This window comes from Clinocottus analis, unplaced genomic scaffold (genome assembly GCF_023055335.1).
Source record: "Clinocottus analis isolate CAN_PGR_092001 unplaced genomic scaffold, fCliAna1.0.p SCAF_17, whole genome shotgun sequence".
Lineage (NCBI taxonomy): Eukaryota > Metazoa > Chordata > Actinopteri > Perciformes > Cottidae > Clinocottus > Clinocottus analis.
Genome location: NW_027175898.1, coordinates 10,682,587 through 10,707,019, shown reverse-complemented (window position 1 = coordinate 10,707,019; position 24,433 = coordinate 10,682,587). Strand labels below are relative to the sequence as shown.

General features: G+C 39.5%; 5 protein-coding genes and 1 pseudogene across 5 annotated transcripts; all 6 read right to left on the bottom strand.

Moving 5' to 3' along the window:
- Window positions 1–5,302: 5,302 nt before the first annotated feature.
- On the bottom strand, window positions 5,303–6,816 carry LOC137787814 (psychosine receptor-like). Its single transcript, XM_068580550.1, has 2 exons — window positions 6,789–6,816; window positions 5,303–6,282 (listed from the first exon to the last, which is right to left on the bottom strand). The coding sequence occupies exons 1-2, from the start codon at window positions 6,814–6,816 to the stop codon at window positions 5,312–5,314; spliced, it is 999 nt and encodes a 332-aa protein (XP_068436651.1). The 3' UTR covers window positions 5,303–5,311.
- A 957-nt stretch (window positions 6,817–7,773) lies between these two features.
- On the bottom strand, window positions 7,774–10,879 carry LOC137787810 (ovarian cancer G-protein coupled receptor 1-like; annotated as a pseudogene).
- Window positions 10,280–13,185, bottom strand: LOC137787918 (B2 bradykinin receptor-like). Its single transcript, XM_068580686.1, has 2 exons — window positions 13,047–13,185; window positions 10,280–12,215 (listed from the first exon to the last, which is right to left on the bottom strand). Exons 1-2 carry the CDS (start codon window positions 13,064–13,066, stop codon window positions 11,153–11,155), a joined length of 1,083 nt encoding a protein of 360 aa, XP_068436787.1. The 5' UTR covers window positions 13,067–13,185; the 3' UTR covers window positions 10,280–11,152.
- Window positions 13,186–15,592: 2,407 nt separating this feature from the next.
- bdkrb1 (bradykinin receptor B1) lies at window positions 15,593–16,711 on the bottom strand. The gene has a single exon (XM_068581012.1). The coding sequence runs from the start codon at window positions 16,700–16,702 to the stop codon at window positions 15,593–15,595; it is 1,110 nt and encodes a 369-aa protein (XP_068437113.1). The 5' UTR covers window positions 16,703–16,711.
- A 2,761-nt stretch (window positions 16,712–19,472) lies between these two features.
- Window positions 19,473–20,501, bottom strand: LOC137787809 (B2 bradykinin receptor-like). Its single transcript, XM_068580547.1, has one exon. It carries the CDS (start codon window positions 20,499–20,501, stop codon window positions 19,473–19,475), a length of 1,029 nt encoding a protein of 342 aa, XP_068436648.1.
- Window positions 20,502–22,121: 1,620 nt separating this feature from the next.
- LOC137788029 (B2 bradykinin receptor-like) lies at window positions 22,122–24,433 on the bottom strand. The gene is made up of 2 exons (XM_068580832.1): window positions 24,369–24,433; window positions 22,122–23,136 (listed from the first exon to the last, which is right to left on the bottom strand). The coding sequence occupies exons 1-2, from the start codon at window positions 24,386–24,388 to the stop codon at window positions 22,122–22,124; spliced, it is 1,035 nt and encodes a 344-aa protein (XP_068436933.1). The 5' UTR covers window positions 24,389–24,433.

Here is a 24,433-nt window from a genome sequence, read left to right as displayed (position 1 = left end):
TGCTTTGATGCAGCTTCTTGGTAATTAAATGAGAATTAATGATGATCTAAATGACTCCTTGCTGTTCCAAGATGCAGGAGCCCAAGGTCTCCCTCTGTGCTCGTCTGTCGCTCGGTGCCTCACGTGTGTCAAAGTGTGTTTGGCACCTAAGAAATAAAGACCCAGCTGACAGCCCCACAAGAGAAATTAATCAAGGAGACAGGTTAGTAGAGGCAGAGCTATAAATTGCATGTAATAGAAAGGGTGTGCGTGTGTTTGTGGAGGTTTTCCTTCCAAGGTGGACGTGACCTCGACCAGCTGCTCTCTCGCTTTCTCTCTTTTGCCTATCCCTCGTTATTTTTCCATCCCTTCATATCTTCATCTCTGATTCTCCCTCGCGCATGATGAATCCACCGTTGTTTTTTATTCATTAAAAATATATAACATTTATTATCATCTATTTGTGTGTGCTTCATTAGTCTGCAGTCAATCAGAGTCATCCTTATAGAAGAGGCTGGTTGAGTAAAGGATCTACCACATGGCAGAAGACAGAAAAAAAATGTCTCTCTCAAGTATTGAGCTTTGAATCAAATTGCCATTAAAGTGTTTTTGGATCACATAAAATATAGATATTTTTTGAAAAATCATACCAAATTGAAAATAAAGATTTTTTGTGTTTCTAAAAAAAATCTTCTCTCTCTATCTATTTATCTCCCGCTCATCGGGTCTCCCTCCGTCTTTATCCCTTACCTCTTTTCTGTCCTCCATTACAACAGATAACAACTGTTTCATATCTTTCTCTCGCTCCGCTTCCGCCCATAACATCTTTTTGTTCAGTGTGCTTCCATATCAACTGTGTTATTTCACGACCAGTAGGGGGGGAAATAAACCGTAATAGGTGGCTACTGACATCTGATTGCCCTCAAAGGCCTCCTTGTATAACTGGCCACGAATAAAAGTGAGAAGGAACAGTTTGACCTTGATGGAATGTTTTTATTTATTCATTCTCTTCCTCGAGATGAAAATCTGTCTCATTGGCAGATGCAATTTTATGTGCAGTTTAAATTCAATTGCAAATCTAATGAGATGTTTAACAAGATTGACGTTTGTATGTAACATAAAAAAAAACACATTTATTCATTTGATACTGTGAAAATGTATTTTCATCCATCTGGCCTTCATAAACCACCACTGTCCGCGTCAATGAGAGAAACTAAATATTCCTTTCGTAGAACTTCTCTGATGCCAAAAAAAGATCTTTTATGGCTCCATTTTTTTTTCTGGCATAGCGAAGGTTAAGGAAACATTGACTGATGTCAACTATCAAACTGTTGTAGCTTTTCAGCTCTTACAAAGCCACTAGAAATGTGTGCAATTTATCCAGACGGCTGCTGTAAAATCACAAATTCCTCAATTTAGAATTATTTGAGTGTGTAAGAGAAACAAAGGCTGTTGTGTCTCACCCAGAGGTTGGTCCTGCATGCATGAGCACACATCCTACACCATCCCCACCAAAATTCAAACCTGTGAATTCAGGTCTTGGGCTGCACAATGGTGATGGCTGGCACTCACAGCAAGAGGGGCCATGAGTTCGATCCCCGTTCCCGGGCTTCTGTGTGGTGTTTGCATGTTTTCACCGTGGCAGCATGGGTTCCCTCTGGGTTCTCTGGCTTCCTCCCAAAGACTGCTTAGGTTAATTGGAGGCCCTAAAATTGACAGTAGGATGTGAGTGTGAATGGTTGTCTGTCTCTAAATGTGCCCTGCAATATGGCGACCTGTTCAGGGTGAACTTGGCCTTTTCCCAATGTCAGCTGGAATCAACTCCAGCGCCCCGCTACCATAAATAGGATAAGCGGTTCGGATAATGGAATTACGGTCTCAATGAGATGTTGGCAGGCAAGCCAACATTTTGTCCAATTGACAGAAAAGTCCTTGACAGCAATATTTCAAAATCAAACTAAAATAATCAATTTCACTCTTAAATTCACAAGCCGAAGGTTTGTGAAGGCACCCTGATTCTGCCTTCACACAGAGGAGTCTTTAAAAAACCACTCCAATTTTTTAAAAATTAATTTTTAACTCCGCTTTCAAAGATGTCTTTTTTTAGTCTAAATTTAATTATTTGATCTAAATGATATAAAATGGAGCCAGTAAGACTAATTTCACCAAAATGAAACCCCAAAGAAAGAATACAATTAGTATGTTACATGATATTAAAATTGATGAAATTACATTGTATTGATTTCAACATAAATGCGAACATTACTGCTGAGAATTGCTACCCTCCTTTATATGATTAGAATTTTCCCACATTGAAGCTTTTCAAGTTGTTGCTCAATCTGTTAAGAAACTGTGAAAACGCTGAGAAATACAGTGAGGATGATGAAGAGGAACTGTTGGAGAGAGTGTCAGTCACCTGGAGAAGCCCACGGTGCTTGACATCAAACGCAATGAGAGAGATGTGAAATTTGCCTGACGACGTGTGTGAGAGAATGAAGTGAAGAAAGGTGCAATATGATGTCATCTAAACCAGTCAAGAGAAACTGCTTCAGCTCAGACCAGGAGTTGGGTTTGAAGACAGATTCAGGATTGAAGGGGTTGGACAAGTACAAAGAAACCGATGAGTGAACAATGTCAATTGTTACCGGTGCCCCATTGCCTGGGAACCAAACAAATCTTAAAGCGCATGTTTTAAATACTCCAATTCACATTTGTGATTTGGTCTGGGGATGACAGGCGAGGTGCCTTCAGGGTCTATTACTTTAAATAATATCATCCCTCTTTTAAAATCTAACCAACCTCCTCTTTTTCTCTCTCTCCCTTCCTGTCCCCTTATTTCCTGTCACCTCCTAAACTGCCCACAGTTAAAATAAAAGGAAAGAAATGCCTGAGAAAATACCGTAAGAACATATTAATTGTGAACTGATTGTAAAAGCCATATTAGACTTAAAAAGTGTGTTTAGTGATTTATAGAAATGTGTTGAAATGCCTCTTTAAATTACGCTATACTGAGAACGTCATAGCCAATATCCCTCAGTCAAGGTTACTGAATATGCGGAGCAAGACAGTTTTTTGACCGTTGGGCCAAGTTGAGCACCGAATGAATCTCGTAACTTTATTTTTTGATGAGTAAACCTTTTGGAATGGAGTTAGTGCCTCTGAAGACTAGGTGTGTGTTTGTGTCAAGCTCATTGCTCACAGACTGTAACAGTCGTGGTGAAAGGGATTACCAGCTGGAGTGAAGATCACTGACATCGACTGTGTTTTCCTCCATATGTATGCATATGTAAAGGAGTGCAATTTACCTTTAGAGCGCAATAAAAGTTCAGTTATCATGATATTGCACTTAATAACTCAAATACAAAACTTTATACTGTATTCAACACAATTTTATTGAGTGTAAAATGGAAGACAGCTTTACTAAAAAGTGTATCTAAAATATCAATGAATTGTTTCAGCAATAAGACATTTTTTTTGTGTAGTTTAGCCTTCTCTATGTTGTAACAATGCTCAGTTATGACACTACAAAGCAATATGTTTCTAGAGAACAGATTTCATTCATAATATATGATTAGAAATTGCCAGTATATGCACACGTGTACTTTACATATAAAGGAGGGTGTTTGTTTTCAGAGTCTAGGTCAGTGGAAGGTTAGAGGTGAGAAGATGGGTATTCAGATGGTCTGTATAGCCTCCAGCTGCTGATGAAGAATATTCAGTGTGAAGTGAAGTATATCATCTGACATGTATGGATGGAAAGAGAGGAAAGAGGCAGGGACACGAGGACTCACATGGAGAAGCACGTGTCTTTGCCCACCTTTGTTGTTATGGGGGCAAAGTGTCACAGACCTGAAAAAAAGCAACCTGGGATGCAAACTCTTTTTATCTCCTCTGATGTTGTCATATTATGTATCAAAATAAATCAATATAAAGAGTTCACATTTAGCAAATTATCAAAGCTACAAGGTTCATCTTATCTTTTTAAAGACCAGTGGTCAAAGTATGTGTGTGTGTGTGTGTGTGTGTGTGAGCTGCAGGATTGTGCATGTGGTTATATATGCACATGCAAGAAAAAGCAAACACGCCAGAGCAACTCTGAGATCCTGTGTGTCATGTTGTTAAAGTAAAGATAAAGAGGAAGATGTATTACTGTGTTTAATTGCTGCAATAAAACAATACAGGTTATGCAATAAAACCAGAGATTTTAATCTGAAACGATCAACTATTCTAAATGTTAACTGTGGAAACAGCTTGCTGCACTTCCAGGACTGGCCACTAGAGAGCTTCAGAGATCCGCTTTCAGTCGGCCGCTTGTTAGACCAGCACTGAAATACACTGCTGTTACTGAAAGGGTTATTCAGTCATTTGATAATTCACAGCATTTAAGATCATAATATGTTGGTAGTGAGTGATTAACATACAAATCGTAAAATATTATGGGATTATGGCACATGTTAGAAGGCAGAAATCATTTTTGTCTGTTAAATTAAAACACACATCTGAATCACACTTTTCTGATCAAACTATATCTGATGTGAAACCACAATCAAATGTCATGATATAGCCCATCATATCGTCGCAGGGCCAACTCACACATTATTTTAATAATGAATGATATCAAATTAAAATACCTTTATTTTCTTTTGGCTTGTATCGAAGGTTTCACACAACAGAACAACTGTGATGTTTGACAAACCATGTAGCAGCTGTTACATTAGTCACTGCTGATGAAGGGATTACCGTATCTTGACAGCGAGATGTACAAGCAAAGTACACATGTTGTAAAAATAATGTACAGTTTGACATTAAGGCTTTAAAAAAAATATTTAACTAACTAACTAACCACCTGTTACCTTAAATTATATATTAACCAACTACCTATTATTTAACCTACCTAATTAATCAACCAATAAGTAATATAATCCTACATCACTACATTTCAGAGGCCAAAATTGTACAATTATATGTGTATGTCGGTAAAACCAGTTGTCATATTTTGTTTGACTATAAGAATCTTACAGTGAAGAATCAGAGTAAACCCATGAGCAACAACAGCTAAGCTGGTGACGTCATCAAGTCTGCTGCTGTTCCAACTGTGGAAAGACCGTCCTGCGTCCTGTGTCCTCCGTCCTGCGTCCTGCGTCCTTGGGCGTCTGGACTCCCAAGTCCAAACTCCAAAAGAGCACAAGTCTGTACTGAGCATACTTGGTATTGAGTAACAGCTATGGGTCTACGGAGGTTGGTCTTAAGTTGGTCTTTTAATTAAATGTATTTATTTAATTTCAGGATCATATTCTATTGTTTAATGTCTGAACTGTTACTTTATTTCAATCTAAACTACATCTTCCTCTCTGCTCCTCTTCTTTACCTGGAAGAAGAGAACAACCTGATTGACATTTTCCTTCCCTGTTCTAGTAATGAAGCAGTAAAGGAGAGGGTCTGCGAGGCAGTTGAGGCTTGAGATAGCAATGCTGATCTTATACGGATAAAGGAGCCATGCAAGATTCCTACAGTCCTCCACTAATGTGAGGAGGAGCATAACGACGTGGATCGGTCCGAAGCAGAACAAAAGGCAGAGCAGAACTACTGTCAGCATCTTGGAAATCTTTCTCCGTTCCTGTTCCTCCGTGGCCTGGTTGGATTTCACTGCCTCACAGATCCCCCACGTGGAAAACACCACGAGGAGAAAGGGAACAATGAAGCCCAGGATGAAGCGTGCTACATTAGCCCGAGCCAAGTTATCTGACATCGGGACGAAGATATCAAAGCACACTGACACCTTGTTGTTTTCATGGAATGAGTCCTCCAAGGTAATGGTGATGGCATTGAAGGAGACCACTAACACCCATATGGCAACGCTGACCGTTGTCGCAGTGCCAACTTTCCGCAGGATAGTGTACTTTAATGGGTGCACCACAGCCAAGTAGCGGTCAATAGCAATGCAGCAGAGGAGAACGTCACTAGTGTAAAAATTTGTGAAGAGAGAGTAGACAGATAGCACACAACCGTAGTCCCCGTGGACCCAAACTCCTTTCCATAGAAAGTCCAGCCATAGGGACAAGCCGATGGTGAATGTCAGGTCACTCAGGGCTAAATTGAATAGATACACACCGAGCCCGTTCTTCTGTCTAATGTGCTGCCAGGACACATACAGGAAGAAGACGTTGGAAGGGATGGCGATGATGATGATAGCCAGGTAGAAAAACAAAAACGACCTCCTCCTGGATAAATTGTCAACGGAGTAACAATCTGAATCATTTGTGCCCAGGGTTAAGTTTTCCATCGCAGTTCCAGTGGTCACACCTTGAAAAGAAACAAGGAAGGAAATTAGGAGGCAAAGACACAATTCATTGAAATTTAGTTTATCCATCACAGAATAGTATTCAGCCTGTGAGAACACCTAAATAATGTCTTCTGTGGTGACAACCATCAGCAAACGGTGGGGAGTTTGATAGAAAAGGGCATTTAGAAGTCAAACATAATCTACTGAAAGATGCTTTTCATCATGGGCAATGTAAGATTCAGGGATTTTGGGGCTTGACTAATGCTTGAAATGAAAAGTTAGGATATATTTGCTTCTGCTGCTTTGACATTTGACATTTAACACACAAAGGATCATGTGATCCCCTCTAAGTGGCATACCAAATACCTCAACCAGTGTTTAAAGTACAAGTCAGGGAGTTTTACTCGTTTTAGCAAATGATTCACAAATTGCTTCACCTTACTGTTTTTACCTTTTGAGTGTTTTTTGAGAAAGTTGAATCAGCTTTTTTTTTTGTCTGCTTCTAAAACCTCTGATTACACCATACATCCGGCATCACCACATGACAAAAACATGGTGGAACATAAGCAATTGTTGATCAGGTCGGTTATCTGAGATGGAGTATCTATCGAGCACATTTCAAGTCGAAAGCTAGGTATTTCCATCTTGTTGAAAAAATTAGGACATCAATTTAAAATATGAAAAACCTGCGCTGTGGTCCTTTTAAGTGTTCAAGTATCAACCAAAAATGAATCATTAAGTATTTCATAAGAAAAACTCTAAAAACTAAACACTAAAAGTTAAGTTATTTGAAAGATACTCACTTTTTATTCAGTTTGTTTTTCCGCCCCAAAGCATGTCCATAGGGTCTTTTATTATCAAGATGAAAACATTGAAACAGATGCAGAGATTCATTCAGTTGTCTCGTCTTCGCGACTTAATCGTCCGGCTTATAGAAACAGGAAGCGTCAGCAGCTGCCTCCTTGTTGTCCCAGACTACCGCATGTCATTTACTGGGTGACAGGCCATGACAGAACAAACTACCGGTGTTAGAGAACCACAGAGTCGATTTAATTTAGGTACTGAGTCTATATGAGACTGCATGTCTTTATGTTTGGTGTGTCAATATAGACATAGACTCAGGTAAAGGTGAAGCTGATTATTGTCTGATAAAGGGATACATATCTGCTGAACTAATTGTTTTCATAATGTAGTCATGTTGTTATGGCTAGAGCTAAGACTACGTGCTCCTAAACGATATAAACAGATATGTGTATATATACGTATGTATGTATATACGTACAAATACAGTCCCTTCACTCCTGCCTTTCCTGTTTTTCAGGCAGAAATTACCCCCCGAAAAAGTCACAGTCCTTATTCAACCAGAGTTTTTTCGTTTTCCACGAAGAGCCAAATAAAAGGGGATCTTCCAAAGCAGCAACTAATGTCCTCTTTGTGTGTTTGTTTGAAGCACAAATACGGAAATGTGTACTAACAAAACAAATAACTTGTTAAATGTAAATAAAAGACAATTATGAGGAGGCTATTTCACATTTCTGTCTGTCTTCCTTTGCCATGGGTTTTCGCTCATCACACTAGTCCCTGGAGGAGAAAGCTTGCAGCGCCCCCATGTGTTGAAACTAGCGTGGATGCCCATCTCCAAACTCCAAACAGCGATACACACAACAGCTGTCCGCAGCTCTCGAACCCAGCGAAAGCGGAGAGGATAGACCACCGCCAGATAGCGATCCACAGAGATGCAGCACAGGAGGCCTGAGCCGACGTAGAAGCTGTTGTAGTTGATCACAGCGACGAGACTGCAGAGATCACGGGCCTCTGCAGGGACAGCTCAATCCACACAGGTAGAGAACTTGTGTAAAGCAGGTCTAAACGTACAGGTTGAAGAGGTAGACCGCTATGCTGCGCCCATTCTTTATCAGCATTCAGGTTACAAACAAAGACAGGCAGTTGGCCGGAAAGCCCACAGTAAAAAAAAAAAGAGATTAGATAGTTGGATACATCTGCTTTTCGACTCAGGACTCCATGATGCAGGAGGTAGATGAACTCGTGTTCGTCTGGTTTGAGGAGAGCTGAGAGCCTTCTAGCACGATAAGGACCAAACCTGAAAGCAGTTGGAAGTGAAGGGCTCTGTGTTTTGTTGAACAGAGATAAGCTTCGCCTTGCAAATAGCTTCTGGTGAAACATGTTCTCTCAAGCTCGAAATGAAAACAGCATCCAATGCTTTTATTGTTGCTGTCATTTTACTTCTGCAGTGGTGAATGTCAACGTCCCAAAGATTCAACTTTATCTGAATGTTTTTAGGATTAAATTATCAAATTATACTGTTTTTTTAGTTGTTCCCTCAAAGATATATGTCCACTTTAAACCACAAATTTGCTTTCATTTAAACGTTAAATAGGAAAAATGGTCCAATATTTCATAAAAAAGAAAGCTTTAGACAATAATCAAAAAAATTCAATTACAACGTTTTTTCTTTCATATCCAACAAATCCTTTAATAACCCCTTTAATTTATCTTGTGATTTTTGGAGGGGGTCAAACTCTATAGTTTGCTACAACGGTTAAAAGCTATTGATGCATTAGAATCAATAAAACAAAACAATAACAATGTCAAATAATATATCAGTCATAGGGATCACTTTTCTGTACACTGAGTGATTTTACTTTTGTTACTCTTGTGTTTATTTAGTTGATAATACCTATAGGTATCCAATATATAGGATTGAATGCAGGTCGTACTTATGATGGAATATTTAGTGGCATTTTTGGCTTTTTCAGGACGAGAATGTATTTGCATATCCTATCATTCCCTGCTGTGGTGCAGTGGAGGAGTCTATTAGTTCAGTTGTGTTTATAAGTTGAAATTTAGCAATGCATTGTGCAATGGGGTCAGACAGACACAGTAATCGTGTTCGTTCTAGTTTATGTTGCTTCAAAAATGTGATGACACTAGGAAGTATGACCAATCGGAGGGGAGTGAAGCTTAGTGTTCCTTTCCAGTTCCTTTTAAGTTTATTATTAAGGGAGTTGGGGTCCAATGTCCAAAAAAGGGGAGAAAAACCCGGCCTCTTCCAATCTGTGTAACACTCCCTCTCTTTCCTAATGATTCACAGGTCACTGTGGATGCCTTTCCTATTTCTTACAAAGTTTTTTTGTAACAGTTTATATTTCAACTACATACACATTTTAACGACTAGGCGAGGCTGTGTTATTGATGTAAACAATGAAGAACCTGACTAAACAAAGTCAATGATGGGTTGAATGAAGATTTTTCAGCCCCTGAGTATTCCATAAACTTAATACTGCAAAATCTAAATGAATGCAGAGGAACCAGAGTATTATAATTAATATTGTCCTTGTCAAAAGGTCCTTGCAGACCAGTAACTGCAACAGTTTAATTGATGAATGATCCGTCCAGAGCTATTTTAGTTTCGTTTCATATACACATTGTCAAGAAACATTGCACATTGAGTTAGTTTGCTAAGATCTGGGAACTCAGAAATATTAGTGAAATTCAGATAACTTAGTAAGAAATACAAACTTCTGCCTCATTGATTGTTAGTTTTTTTGAGTTGTCAGCTTCCACAGGGATTCATTTCGTGAATGCAAATTCTAAGAGAAAACCAGTTGCAAACACTTTCCTATTAACATCTATTGTAGTTTACACACTGACGTCCGAGTTCAAACTTGAGCTACTCCTGTATCTCTCTTGTTGTGTGTGAAAACAGTTTTCTTGAGCAATGGGGGACTATTGGCAACATTATGAGTGAAGTCCCTTTTGATTTATCTTTAAAATATCATTAATACACTTGTTCAACCAGCATGAACATAAAACAAAACCTAATTAAATTGTCTTTGTCCGCAGTCTTTTCATCCACCTCCTCTATGAACATTAGCTTGGCCAAAATCTTTCTCTTTTTTTGTATTTTTATCACAAACAAAAGCTATCTTTATGTGGTCTGTTCATGAAATGTCTTTATGCTATCACTTAGGTAAAAGTTTATTCATAGATCAGCATAAGATTAAGACTTTGCATGGGTATTTGACAAGGTGTTACATTACATTGATGATGCAAATAGTTTTATAATAATAGCACAGAGGTTGTTCCATCAACAGTGATGGTTGTTCAAGCTGTAAAGAAACACCAGCATGACTGAGTATGTCACTACTATTCACACTTCGGTGACTTTGAATAGTAAATAAACTGGACAAAGCAATAAACTGTAGATTAATGCAAATGTCTGCACAGTGTGTACAGGACATTCTCATATGTTCGCTATCTGGAGTCAATAAAAAGGATACATGAGTTCCAGTGTCAGAAACAGGCATGCAGAAAAATACATGGTTATAATGTATGGCAGTTTTCTTTATGGTTAACATTAAAATATTAAATACACAACATGTTTGAATGGAAATTACACTGTACAGTAGAAAGAAACAGATTCAAACACTTATCATGAGACATGCCCACAGACAGGAAAAGAAACATTCACGATTACTCACCATTAACGAGTCATATTGAGACTTTAAACCAATGCTGTTACACAGAGACACGGAGTCTGTTTCCAGCTCTTTTGTACATTACTTACATTACCCAATTATTGTGGTTTACACCCATTACTTCTGAAAAAAGAATCTACCAGTGCTGTTTAATTATGTAGAAGTGTTATTGTAGAATGTCTGAAAGCATTTCTAATGAAACAACAGTTTTACGGCATAAGTGTTAGAATAGAAAATACGGTAAATTGAGTCACACATCATCGGACACTTGTACGTCACAGAGTATGCTGAGAGCAAACAATCAAATAACTTACAATACATCTTAGTCTAATTATGTGAAATTTTATGAATGAAAATAAAAAACTTGCTTCTCAAAACAAAATCCTGCAGATTACATTGAGGGATTGATAGTTTGGCCGCTTCTCAACATGTTTGAGCGTATGGACGTGGACATGGTGTTGAAGGTTGTTGTTCTGTTAGTGTTCAACTGAGTGAACAGTTCCCGAACTTTTTTGCGAAAGTTCTTTCCTACGATAACGTAGAGGATGGGGTTAAGGACACTGTTGAAGAAGGCTATATACATAAAGATATTGTTACAGGTATGTAGGTTGCCGATGAGGGTACAGTCTGTCAGGACTCCAGCATATACGAGCAATATGATTATCTTTACCACATGGAATGGCACCCAGCAGATCATAAACGCCAGGAGGACCGCCAGCATCAGAGTGGTGGCCTTGTGCTCCACCTTCTTGGTGTTAAACTGAACAACTAACCTGTTATTCAGTGCTTGAATAATCCTGACAGTGCAGAAGGAAATAATGGAAATGGGGACGATGAAGCCGAATGTCGTCTGCATCCCCTCACACAGAAGCTGTATAGTGACATTTGGGTAGTTAAGATAACACATATGTACATTTGAGGAATCAAAATATCTCACTTCCCTGTAGACGAGTGTGGGGACATTCAGAAACAAGCCGAAACACCACACCAGCAGACAGCCCAGTTTGGCATATTTTGGTCTACGCATTCCCTCCTGGGACAGCGGGTGCACCAGTGCCATGTAACGATCTATGCTAATCAGAACAAGGAAGTAGATGCTGCAGTAGGTGTTCATGCTGATGGAGAGGCTGACCAGTGAGCACAGAGGATTAGCAAAGATCCAGTTGAATTTGTTGGCTGCGTACACAGCCCAGAAGGGCAGAAAAGCCATTAGGATGAAGTCAGCAGCGGCCATGTTGCTCAGGTAGATCTCAGCCATGGTGCAGGCCTTCTTATGAAGGAAGAAAACCATCATGACGAACATATTCAACACGATTCCCACCACAGAGATGAGCAGGGAATACACTGGTATCAAAGTGAAGTGCCATTCTTTCAAATTTACGCTAGGACACCAAGTGTAATCTGTGTCGTTTCGGTCTCCAAACACATCCGCAGTGCTGAAGTTAACAGGGACGCTGTGGAGAGATAGAGAAAAATAAGACAAAAGGTAAGTTTGACGTGATCATTGTCTTTAAAATGTTGTCATTATGATGATGTTGATGTTGAAAATCGGGAAACACTGAACACCATACCATACACCATGCAAAGAAATATTGAGTTAATGCTGAGAAATATTGAATACTGAGTAGAAATAGTTATTTGCCCAATTTAATGAAGTTCCCACAAGCTGATTGATTACATTTTTTCCCCAAAACACTTAATGGATAAGTAGTACGTAACAAATAATGGAATAATATCTAAATTGTATAAACATGCAATTTTGCAACTTTTTTGTGTAGTATTCACATATGAAGTACTGCATACAAGGACACTATTTAGTATGTAATAAATTGTTACAATTGTAACAGTTTCTATATTATGTTTTTAAAACATCAAAAGCAGTCGTTGGACATTTGTATTTGAACTCAGCACACAGTACAAGTATACCTCGGAATTGCAGTGGTGCAGTTGAGGTAACATACTTTGTAACTTTCCACCATTGATTATTTGTAGAACTTAATGCTTTATATATGTTTAACTCTTCTTTTACATTCCTGTATCAGAGTACTACAAACAGTAGAACAGTTTTAAATACTTGTCATAGTGGTTGCACTATCTAAACACTGGGGCTTAATCTCATAAACATGTGTCGAGGCATCAAGATGTGCCCCGTCAAGTCGAGATTGAACCATTTTCTGTTTGATTTTATATCATGAAAATGAGTACATATGAAGAGTCTGTATACTGTCATGCATTGGCAATATTAGAATGTACACAGAAAAGTAATATACAAGACAAATAAATACCTTGTAGGCAGAAGAGACATTCTTCTTGTGTAATTCCAGATGTAAAATGCCCAGACAGGCTACACTGCTCTAGTACCTCCTTCTATTTTCTCTCTGTCTCAGTCTCTTAAAGGAGTAAGGAAACCGTATTGAAACCTCAGTCCCCTCCTCCATTCTGTCCCGCTTCAGTTTTCTTATAAGGCTCTTTTCCTGCAACTGCATAGCTCTATCTGTTCGCAGTTCGCACTGTGTTAGGTGCATTTTTGCAACCTGTTCGCAGTTCGCACTGTGTTAGGTGTATTTTTGCAACTTTTTACCACTCACCCTTCCGCATGCCTGAGACAGCAAGTCTCTGTGTGTTGGGAGTGGCATGACTCCCAGGAAATCTCTGCCAGCCGGTGCTTCGATAACCAGTAAGGAGCTATGAGAATCACTGTCAGACACACACATCCACTCCAAGATGTGCACTCTGGTCACGGAGGGAGAAAAACAGGGGGCACTGAGTGTTCTCCCACATTGCAAACAGGTCCATGGACGGCTGTCCATAACACTCTTGAATAAGGCACAAATGAGGTTTCCTCTGGACAGAAGATTTGTTGCCCAGTTCAGCAATCCCGGCACAAAGGTGACCTTCAGGTACAGACAACCTGTCTGTGTGCCAGCATGTGTTACCAGCATGTGTAACCAAAGGGTTACACAAGCCCTCATTTCTGTTGATGTAAGCCACTGTGGTGTTGTCTGTCCGGTCCAACACCTGATGTCACTTCTGAAAAGGGAGGAGATGTTTCTGTAATAGATGAACAGCCACCGATTCCGGTAATTTATATGAGACGAGAGCATGTGAGGATCCCAAGTCACGGCCACACTTCCTGCACAAAATAAGGCACTTCGCGATTCAGGACGACCTCACTCTTGCATGGAATTGGTGCTGCTGAGCAAGTTACGATGACTCATCATGTGACAGCCATGAAGACGTGGGTTTAGCCAGAGGAAAGCCAGGCAACACTACATTCCCTGCATGTGCAAATGTCCCACTGGAACCAACACTAGGGCTGAGGTCTGAGAAAACTATGTTTAATAGTGCGCCTAGGAAATGCTGTTATGTATTACAATGAGTTTTTATGGGAGCACAGGGATGAAATACCTTGGGGAGGTGCAGGTGAGAAGGCACAGGAGGCTTCAGTCAGGGGCAGGGCCGACAATCACAAAAGCAGAAAAACAGACAAAGGCAGGAAGTGAAGTGAACACAGGACACAAGAGGCAGGGGAATTCAAAATAAAACAAGAAACTAATTAAATCAAAACCCAAGACCGTGACAATTAGATAGCGACAGTAGAGTGATGACAGGACAGAGCTTTTGTTTTAATGAACTCTTTCATATTCAGCTACTCTATTTACTGTATTCAAGACTTTTGTAGAGTCAATGAAAAAAAAAAATCATTTTATCAATAGTGATAGGTGTTGAACTGAATTCAACGCCTTTTAAGACTTGTCAAGACCTGCAGACACCCTGCAGGATATGAAGGGAGAAAGGGTTGAAGAAGAACATGCAATTAAATTCAACTGGATGTGAGTCCAGAACATTACACTTCATGGGCAGCACCTTCACAAATAAGCCACCAGGACACCCCCTTAAAGACTTGATTTTATTTCAGCACTTGACTTTTTTCTTAGTGGTTTAAATTGTCCACAGCAAAGATATTTTTCTGTAATAAAAGGAGAGGAAAAGTCGCGGATTAACAAAATCAACAGGAACTTGAATGTTTAGAGTACATTATGTGTATTATACTCTCTAAAACTGTGTAGGTTTTCTTCAGTATCAAATTAATACAGTGGTACCATCTTCTCGTCAAAATGATCGAGGTACAACAATATACGTTTGAGTCGTTTCAGAGAATGTCGAATGAGGCATAACCGGCTGAGGGAATGGGATAATTACAACAATGCATGATCATAAACAAGATTAAAACAACCCCACACAGTCAATCACTGTAATTGTTCATGTTATTAGATTTTCATCATTAGGCTACTGGAAATTGATGTCAATTTGGAACAAACAACAGACCAAATAGCTGACCTAATGAGTTACACATGAATACCTCAGAGATTTTGTTCGGTATTGGTAACAACACTTGTCCGTTTGGACATTTCATTAATTCAGTACAGAAACTTAAAAGACATTCTTGGACAAGCCTCACAATTTTTTGTTTACATGTACCGTACAAATTGAATTATTAATTATTATTAATTCTACAAATAACAATAACATATTCTCTCATGTTAGCTTGCATAATATATACTGCTTTGTGGAGTTAGTTCAATTAAACAGACATACTGGCTGTCTACAGAGCGAGACATAAGTGTCTTTATGGGGACTGAACATAAAATCTGCTTCCATTTCTTCTACAGATTACAACCATTATTTTTGGCAGCCATAAACATCCTCTGATAGTGCTGTTAAACCATATAACAGCATTATTATTGGGTTAGGTCTTGTGAAAAAACAACTTATATATTGCATTGCTTTTTTCATAAGGAGCAACTGAGGTGATGGATGTCATGAAGAGTCACATCTGATGCTTCGCATTAAAAATTACCACAGCCTTAATTTGCTCTGTTCTGTTAATGTAAGTGGATACAACAGAGCGTTGATATGTGGTCACATCTGATCCTCTGCGGTTATATCGATTCCTCGTGTAGATGGCGCTAATCTTCCTCTTAAAGTACTGCCCTGAGAATACATACAGCAGTGGGTTCAGGGCACTGTTGAGAAACGCCAGATACACTGAAACCTGGCTTCCTATATCGAGAGTGTGAGACCACAGCTTATCGTCCAGCGCTTGGACATCACAGAGTATGTCGAAGAAGGTGACGATATGGAAGGGACCCCAACACAGTAAGAATAGTAGAGTGACAGCATACACCAGTGCTGTGGCCTTTGTGTCATTAGTGTCATAAAAAGCAACACTCTTCCTCCTCTGAATTAAAACCTTGATTATGCTTCCACTGCTGAAAACAATGACCAGAACAGGAAGTAAAAAGCCCACCGCATTCATCAGAATCTGATGGGCCAACTTCCAAGAGCTGCCGTGACTGTAATCCAGTATACAGGACATTGTCTGGAACTCATTGAAGAACTTCACCTTTCTGTGAACCATTGTTGGCAAGCTCAGTATGACCGCTAATATCCACAGGATGGAGCAGATCACCTTGGCATAGAGGGTCCGTCTCATCCACCTGGCCTTCATGGTCTTCACAAGAGCCAAGTAGCGGTCAACACTAATCATGACCAGGGTGAAGATGCTGGTGTAGAAATTGATGATGATGATGGAGTTGGTAAGTTTACATAAGGCCTCTCCATATGGCCAGTCAAATTCATTGAGGATGGTCATCCCCCAGAAAGGGAGGCCACACAGGAGAATAAAGTCAGCAAGCGCCAGGTTGCTCAAGTAGATCTCCGCTACTGTCAGTCGATCCTTGTGAGCGAAGAACACCGCCAGGACAAAGCTGTTGAAGAGAAGGCCGAACAGGCATAAGGTGAAGATGTACGGGGGAATGATGGAGTGGACCAGTCCCCATTCTGCAGCGATCGGAGACTCTGATGGATTTGATGGGAGGAAGAGACTGCTGTTTTCAGACCACGGTGTTGTCACAGATACAAGCGTCATTGAGGCCATGGGCTGGGAAACTGAATAATTACAAATAACTTATCAGTAAAATACTTTTATTGCATTTGAAAAACATGATGTGTTATTATCGCACCAATTATAGAACATACATGTTAGGTTTATGTTACAGACAATAAAACAAATAAAACAATTTGTAAAATCATATACAATGATGAAGGTTGAACATGATGACATGTTTATCACAGAGTATATATGATTAAAGGATTGCCTCAACATGGACATGGAGTAAAATGGCATAATCTAACCACCGTATGAGCATAGTGCAGAGACTCACACACACTCACACTCACATTTAACTTCATCGGCAACGTAAACACATTTCAGCGGAGGTGTGACTTGATGCTCTGCTCATAATGACATTACTCCACTCCATCTTTACATATCAAATACTTGTTTTCTGCTATAATAAGGCACATATCAAGGCAGGGATTTGGAATTTAGTATCTTTAACAAGTACATTGATCTCCATTTAGTTTAACCAGAATACCAGACCAAGCTACATTATTTCTGTGTAGCACCTGTTAGTATTTTGACGCTAAAATACAAGATGGAAAATAGGATGGAAAAGTGGAAAGTTCTTACCGTTCGTCTCATGAAAATGTTTCTTTTATGATCAAAATGTCTGGAACAGGGCTTATGTGTGTACACTGAGCTCCTGGTCAGACTACACAGCAACTTAGAGGAGAGATCTGCTACGTGGGATTTTGTATACAGTTGCATTCTTCCACACCCTTCGCCAAGAAGAACAATATATCAACTTGTTTATAAAAAAGTCAAAATTCGGTCGGTGGACATATTGTGAAGCTGAAACTTCACTGCGCACAATGTCCTCAACTTCATCAGCAGTACTGCAGACTATTAAGAAAAATATCAAGAAAGATAGCACTGCTTTGTTATCACATGTGATACTGATTCCATTAATTTCATGCAAACATTTCAACATCTCTTCAGGAAAAAAGGAAATTGAAATGTCTGTTTTAACAGGATTATTCTCTTTCTTTACAGTCTGTAATAGGAATGTCCATGCTTTGACGCTAAGAAATAAGTAGTTCAAGATTTCCTTTTAAATTTCTGAACATATCACTGTTCATCTAGAGTTATTACATGTTTGCCTAAAGATTGAAAACTGAATAAAACATAGAACAAATAATGGTAAATAGACTTGGATTTGTTTAGCATCTTTTAACAAGTTGATCAAAATGATAACAGACACGTCTGGATCAGGGCTCATGTGTGTACACTGAGCTCCTGCAACTTAGAGGAGAGATCTGCTACGTGGGATTTTGTATACAGTTGCATTCTTGCACAACCTTCGGCAAGAAGTTCAATATATCAACTTGCTTATGAAAAAGTCAGAATTCTGTAGTGCACATGTTGTGAAGCTGAAACTTCAGTGCACAAAATGTCCTCAACTTCATCAGCAATGCTTCAGACTATTAAGAAAATATCAAGAAACATAGCACTGCTTTGTTGATAATAACTAATGATGAATTTCAAGCTGATGAAACTGTAACAATAACAAACTTGACATGGCTTACACCCAAAGAGCAATATAAAATGGACACAGCAAAACAAAACAAAAATTGTCAGTATGCAGTGGGAAGTCTTATCTAAAAATGACTATGAGCCACAGCAGCCCTTATATGGTCACTGTGATAACGGCCCACTTACATTTTGCTGTTCATGAACACGTTCTGAAAGGGAATCTGGCTCATTGTCATCCTTTCTTATCAAAACAAAGACTCTGCTTCTAATAGTAATATATAATACTTTATTTAAGACAAAACACACACACATAGTCAAATTATCTTGCAAAATAACTGTTTTTAGAATATTGATAAGCACAGGTTATATTTCGCTCTCCACATACAGTGCCAGCATGACACACAAACATGATGGGTGATAGTTGCTAAAGAAACAAAAAGCATAGCCTCGAATAACACCTACAAATTAAACTTTATTAAGAGAGCCAATGGCTTTGTTTATTGAGTACAACACAAACGTTATCAATGGAAACTACTGTTACAATACAATAATTATAATCACATCAAATTTAGGATTGACAAACAATTCAGAGTACAATAGAATGACAATGTTAATTTTGGAGGTTGTTTCTCAAAAACATTTTGTGCATGTGACAAACAAGAAATATGTTAATTAGTAATGCTGGTAGCCGACAGACATGAAAGTGGTATAAACTTTCTTATCTAACTCTCTCAAGCAAATAAGTGTATTTCCCAAAGTGTCAAGCTGCTCCTTTAAATGGCTTTCGAGGTAGGGTTGGCAATCTTTGCGAAATATGATTGCTATATTGATTTAAATTCTCGGTAAATCTCAACGATTTCTTAATATAAAATACTTTGAAAAAAATATCTGGTATTTGTGGCTGTTGCAGGATTTTAATAAACCTCTCAAATAGTTCTTAACCAAAGATTTCCACACGCTGCGGCTGATTGACAGCCATAAGTAACAATAACCATGTTCGTTGATGACATTCATCATTCGATTTTTAAATTCACAATGATAATTTGGAGAGAGGCTTTGGAAGGAGGGACAGGCTGTCAGTGTTGCAACTTGACAACTTCATTGTTAGATTTAGCAACGTATTTAAAATCTAGCATGTCCTTGCTAGTTTCTCAAGATTACCAACGCTAGCGTTAATGAATAAACATATAATGTGACTTACCATCTGTTATATAAACTGATTTTGTTAACAGCTGTTTTTTTCCTCTCACTTTTCTCAATATGTGTTGTTGACTTAGAATTTAGTGCTCTCAGTTTGTTTAGTTGAGTTGAGATTGGCATTCGAATGGACGGACTTCCCCCATTGCCTTTTCCTCCTGCACAGCACCAGTGTAAACACTTCCCTTGCCTTCTGCTTAAAGTGCTTCCCCACAATCACATACAGGAAAGGATTCAATGAGCTGTTGCTATAGCCAAGGTAAGTAGACAACTGGCTTCCAATGTCCAAGATGTAAGCCGACGTACATCCAGTGAAGACTTCATAATGATCCAAAGTATCCAAGAAGATGAGAATCTGGTAAGGCAGCCAGCAGAAAACAAACACAGCCAGAACAACGAGGACAAGGTACGCCGCCTTTCTTTCTACACTGCCTCTGCTGCCTTTTCTCAACTTCTGGCTGCTCTGAAGGACCTTAGTTATGTGGTAACTACAGAAGGACACAATGGGGACAGGGATAAGGAAGCCTACTGTGGTGACAGTCATGTTGTAGCGCAGTCTCCAGCCTTCATGGGGATACGCTAGGTAGCATGCGTCAATGCCCAGATGAGGGAAGAACTGAACGGAGCGGAAGAGGATAGCAGGGAAGCTGAGCAAGACCCCAGCGATCCAGATACTGAAGCAAATCCCACGCGCCCAGAAGGCCCGTCTCTTCCTCCCCTGGGTTAGAGGTCTCGTGAGGGCCAGGTATCTGTCCACGCTCACAAGCGTAAGAAACAGCACGCTGCAATAATAATTCATCCCAATGACAATGTTGATAAGCTGGCACATGACCTCCCCAAACCTCCAGTGGAACTTGTTGACAATAGTTGCCACCCAGAACGGTAGGCAGGAAACCATGAGGAGATCAGCTGCTGCCAGGTTGCTCAGGTAGATGTCGGCCACAGAGCTGCGCCGCTTCTGGAGACAGAACACGCATAGCACACAGGAGTTGCCGATCACTCCGAGGACGCAGATGATGGACATGTAGGCCGGCTGCACGGTGTAAACCCAGTCCCACGCATCTGTGTGGTTGCAGACCAGCTCAGCTCTTGCGGCACTCTCCATCAGTGATGTGGATCACTCTGAAAGCTGTTGCAGAGTAGCAGCGATTTTAAAAGGTAGAAATATGAGGTTGTGTTGAAGATGAATACAAATATCAGTGAAACCTTTTAACTGTGTCCACACAGGTTTGTTGTCTCTGTCTCTATACCTTCATTCACATCCTGATTTGGATAATTGATGTAATGGAGTGTTTGTGACTTAATGGTGGTTTATCAGTCAGAGCACACAGCACGCACATGCCGTTGTTAAAGTGGGGAGTCTTAGCAACAGTGTGGAGCATGTCTGTGATTGAAAGAACCCAGGCCACACATTCAAACACATTTAGACAGTCAAACAGTTTGATTACATACACAAAACAGAAATGTCTAATCTCCTTACGCTTTTTGTGTCTGTTTTTTACAAGGGACATGCTGATACTTCTGGTACATCACTGACAGGAGTACGTGATCGTACTTAATTGCATTCATATGTCCCCCGCCCTTCCACACACACGCACACACACGCACACACAAACACACACACACACACACACACACACACACACACGCACATATGATTATGTTTTTATTCTCTGAGAAAGGGGAATTTAGCAAGATAGGAACCATGATCCTGACAGGCAGACCGAAATACACATGAAATACGGTCAAACTGTGTATTTTTGGCATGTATTTTACCCTTTGAGGTAACTGTGTCTGCCTGCATGCTTTTTAGTTCAATTTCCAGCTGTGGTGGTAAAGCCTGACTCCTAACAAAGACTTCCTGTTTGGCACAACATGCCTTCATTTGGGATACTAATGAGGGTGTACCCTTGCCCACAGCCCACAGTCCACAATAAGTCAACATTGGGCCATCAAATGGGAGTGGGGAAAAATGTAAAAGGAGACAACTGATGTGCGTAAAGCCAACAAAAAGGAACATGTTTGTGTGTCACCACTGGAAACTTTTTGACAGAATCCTGTTTTTAACTCTGCAGACTATGAGTCAAAAACACCAGAAAACACTTAGCATGCATGTTGCTGGGGCTCTATTACAGTACGTCCACAGGATGAAGCACACATGAGCTCCACGAAACATTTAGGTAGATTAAGATTATTCATAACATCCATAACAAGCATCCATAAAACCATATGTATGTTTTATTTGACCTATTTTTTGAAAAACACTATTGTACTATTTTCAATCTGAGTGGTCAGCAATACAAATCAGAATATGACAACTATATGTATATTAGTAATTTTACAGCAACTCGGTTGATTTATACCGAAATATTGTTTGCAATTGTTTGTAACAAGAGGCCAGCTGTTGTTTATTGCATGTAGTGAAACTGTTCAAAAAAGGAGAAAGACTAATCAAGCCTTGTATGGCCTTACACATATAACCACATCATTTAAAAATAATCAAAGCATGTTAATCTTTTTAAGACGATCACAGATGTCAGAGATTGATTTGAGGAAGGGTGACTTGGTCCCATTAGGCTGTCTACACAATTACATCCGCTACAAATCTAATAAAGAATAAGCTTATCATTGACAATTTACATGTACACAAGATTATTACTACCGCTACAGACATGTTTCTACAAAGTAGATCTTGAATGGGAACAGTGCTTTTGAATGCAGTATTTTATACCAAAGTCTTCAGTGTAGAGGACAGGTTTGATGAACGTGAGGACTCAGGCGTGGCTGTTTTCTTCATCTTCCACTCCTTGAAGAGTTCACAAACTTTTTTACGAAAGTTTCTTCCTACAATAACGTAGAGGATGGGGTTGAGAACACTGTTGAAGATGGCCACGTAGTTGGAGATCTGATTGCAGGTCGCTAGGACAGACTCGAGGTGACACCCTTTCAGGACGTTAGCTCGTAGGAGCAGGTCCACTGTGGTGACCACATGGAATGGCACCCAGCAGATGAGGAACGCCAGGAGGACCGCCAGCATCAGATTGGTGGCCTTCCGTTCGGTTTTCTCAGCATTGAACCTCTCAATCACCTGGCTCTTCAAAGCCTGAATAATCTTGACAGTGCAGTATGAGATAATGGAAACAGGGACAATGAAGGTAAAAAGCACCAACATCCCATCAAAGAACAGCTCTGTATTTAAGTTTGGGTACTCCAGATAGCATGCAGTTACACCATACACAGGAAAATATTTCACTTCTCTGAAGACGATTGTGGGGATACTGAGGAGCAAGCCGAAGCCCCACATCAGCAGACAGCCCAGTTTGGCATATTTTGGCCGACGCATTCTGCCATGGGACATTGTGTGCACCAGTGCCACATAGCGATCCATGCTAACCAGAACAAGGAAGTAGATGCTGCTGTAGGCGTTGATCTTAATGCCCAGGTTCACGACTTTGCACAGAAACAGACCAAAAGGCCAATTGAAACCGTCGGATACACTGACGGCCCAGAAAGGCAAACAAGACACCAGGATGAGGTCGGCAGCAGCTAGGTTGCTCAAGTAGATCTCAGCCACAGTGCAGGCCTTTTTGTGTAGGCAGAACACCATCAGGACAAACACATTGAACATTATTCCTAGCACAGTGATGAACAGGGTATACACTGGCTGACCAGTGTGGAGCCACTCCCAGTCATACTTGTCATCACATTCTGTGCTATTCGTGTTGTTTTGGTCTGGGACACTGTGGAAAACAAACATAAAACCAAAACAATTTAACATTGATATTTGAACCAGGGATGTTCCAATCAAGTTGTATTGCTCCCAATCCGGACGCAAGTCATTTCATATTGCGTACCTTCCTATACAATGTCCTGATACTTATTTATTCCTAAATAATACAGCCACACAGTGTTCACTTTAACTAGATTAAATGCATTAAAATCAATACAATTTAATTAGGAGAAAAATGACCTGCATCACCTGCATCAACTGCCAATTTTTTAGAATAGCAAAGTATAAAATATAAAACTTTTTGTCGTTGTTGATGTCTCAAGGTAATTTCTCTCCTCTATAAGTGTCCTCCAGTGTTTGTTGCCCCAGTACAGTCTTTGCCTGAGTTACCTGAATTCACTTTTTGACCTCGCCTGTTTAGTGTTCATTATCGTTGAGCGTACATCTATTGCTCAGATAATAATTAAATGAATTGTATAGTTTGTTTGCTATGTATTGTCGTACAGGGGTCACCATGTTCCAATAATGAGCAACATGCTTGTCTCTGTTCTGTCCTAATTACCCTGGGGCTATTTCACTTTGCTTTGCACAAGATGAGATATCATCTTCATCCGGGTTTCTGTTCTGCACTGCAGTGTTACGTCAAAGTCAACTACATTTCTAAAAGATACACAAATGAGAATGTTTTTAAATGTATTGGGAATCAATAACAATCAATACAACTGGCATTTTAGAGCATGTGTCTACATCAAATGTGTCACAAGTTAGTTTTTTATTAGATAGTAGATACCAGCTCTGTGGCACTATGCAAATGCAAGCTCATATGCATATACTTTCCAAAAATGTTTTTAAAGTATCTTTTTGGCTACAGCTGAGATATGATTTGTATTCAATCAACACAATTACACATTGTTTTTGAATATTATTATAGTACAAACAAAACATTAAATCTATTTCTACGTGGAATATTTCTACTGGTATGGTTTTTTATTTCCTGATTTGTTCTCTCGTATTTGTTTGTGCTATGTGTCAATGTATTATATAACAGCTTGAAGTATGATACATCTGAACCCACAATTAGAGTTTTAATAAGTTTCTGTACATAGATATTCACTCAAAATGATGATAAAGCAAAAACACTATAAGTTATACATTTTCAATGGTAAAATATAGATAATGTATCAATGCTAATGGGAAATATGTTCTAATATACAAGAAACAACAATTTAAGTCTGTATATACCTTGTTGGTTGGAGAGTCATGTCTCCTGAGTAAGTCCAGGGGTGAAAAGTCCAGATGCCTGCTAC

Bases quoted from the DNA above. Each gene is read 5' to 3' on its own strand.
- bdkrb1 (XM_068581012.1), bottom strand. From the start codon at position 16,702: ATGGCCTCAATGACGCTTGTATCTGTGACAACACCGTGGTCTGAAAAC.
- LOC137788029 (XM_068580832.1), bottom strand. From the start codon at position 24,388: ATGACTCTCCAACCAACAAG. The intron at 23,137-24,368 runs GTATATACAGAC...TGTTTTCCACAG, and splicing joins ATGACTCTCCAACCAACAAG to TGTCCCAGACCAAAACAACA.
- LOC137787809 (XM_068580547.1), bottom strand. From the start codon at position 20,501: ATGGAGAGTGCCGCAAGAGCTGAGCTGGTCTGCAACCACACAGATGCG.
- LOC137787918 (XM_068580686.1), bottom strand. From the start codon at position 13,066: ATGTCTCTTCTGCCTACAAG. The intron at 12,216-13,046 runs GTATTTATTTGT...ATCTCTCCACAG, and splicing joins ATGTCTCTTCTGCCTACAAG to CGTCCCTGTTAACTTCAGCA.
- LOC137787814 (XM_068580550.1), bottom strand. From the start codon at position 6,816: ATGTTTTTGTCATGTGGTGATGCCGGAT. The intron at 6,283-6,788 runs GTATGGTGTAAT...TTTCTTTTCAAG, and splicing joins GTCATGTGGTGATGCCGGAT to GTGTGACCACTGGAACTGCG.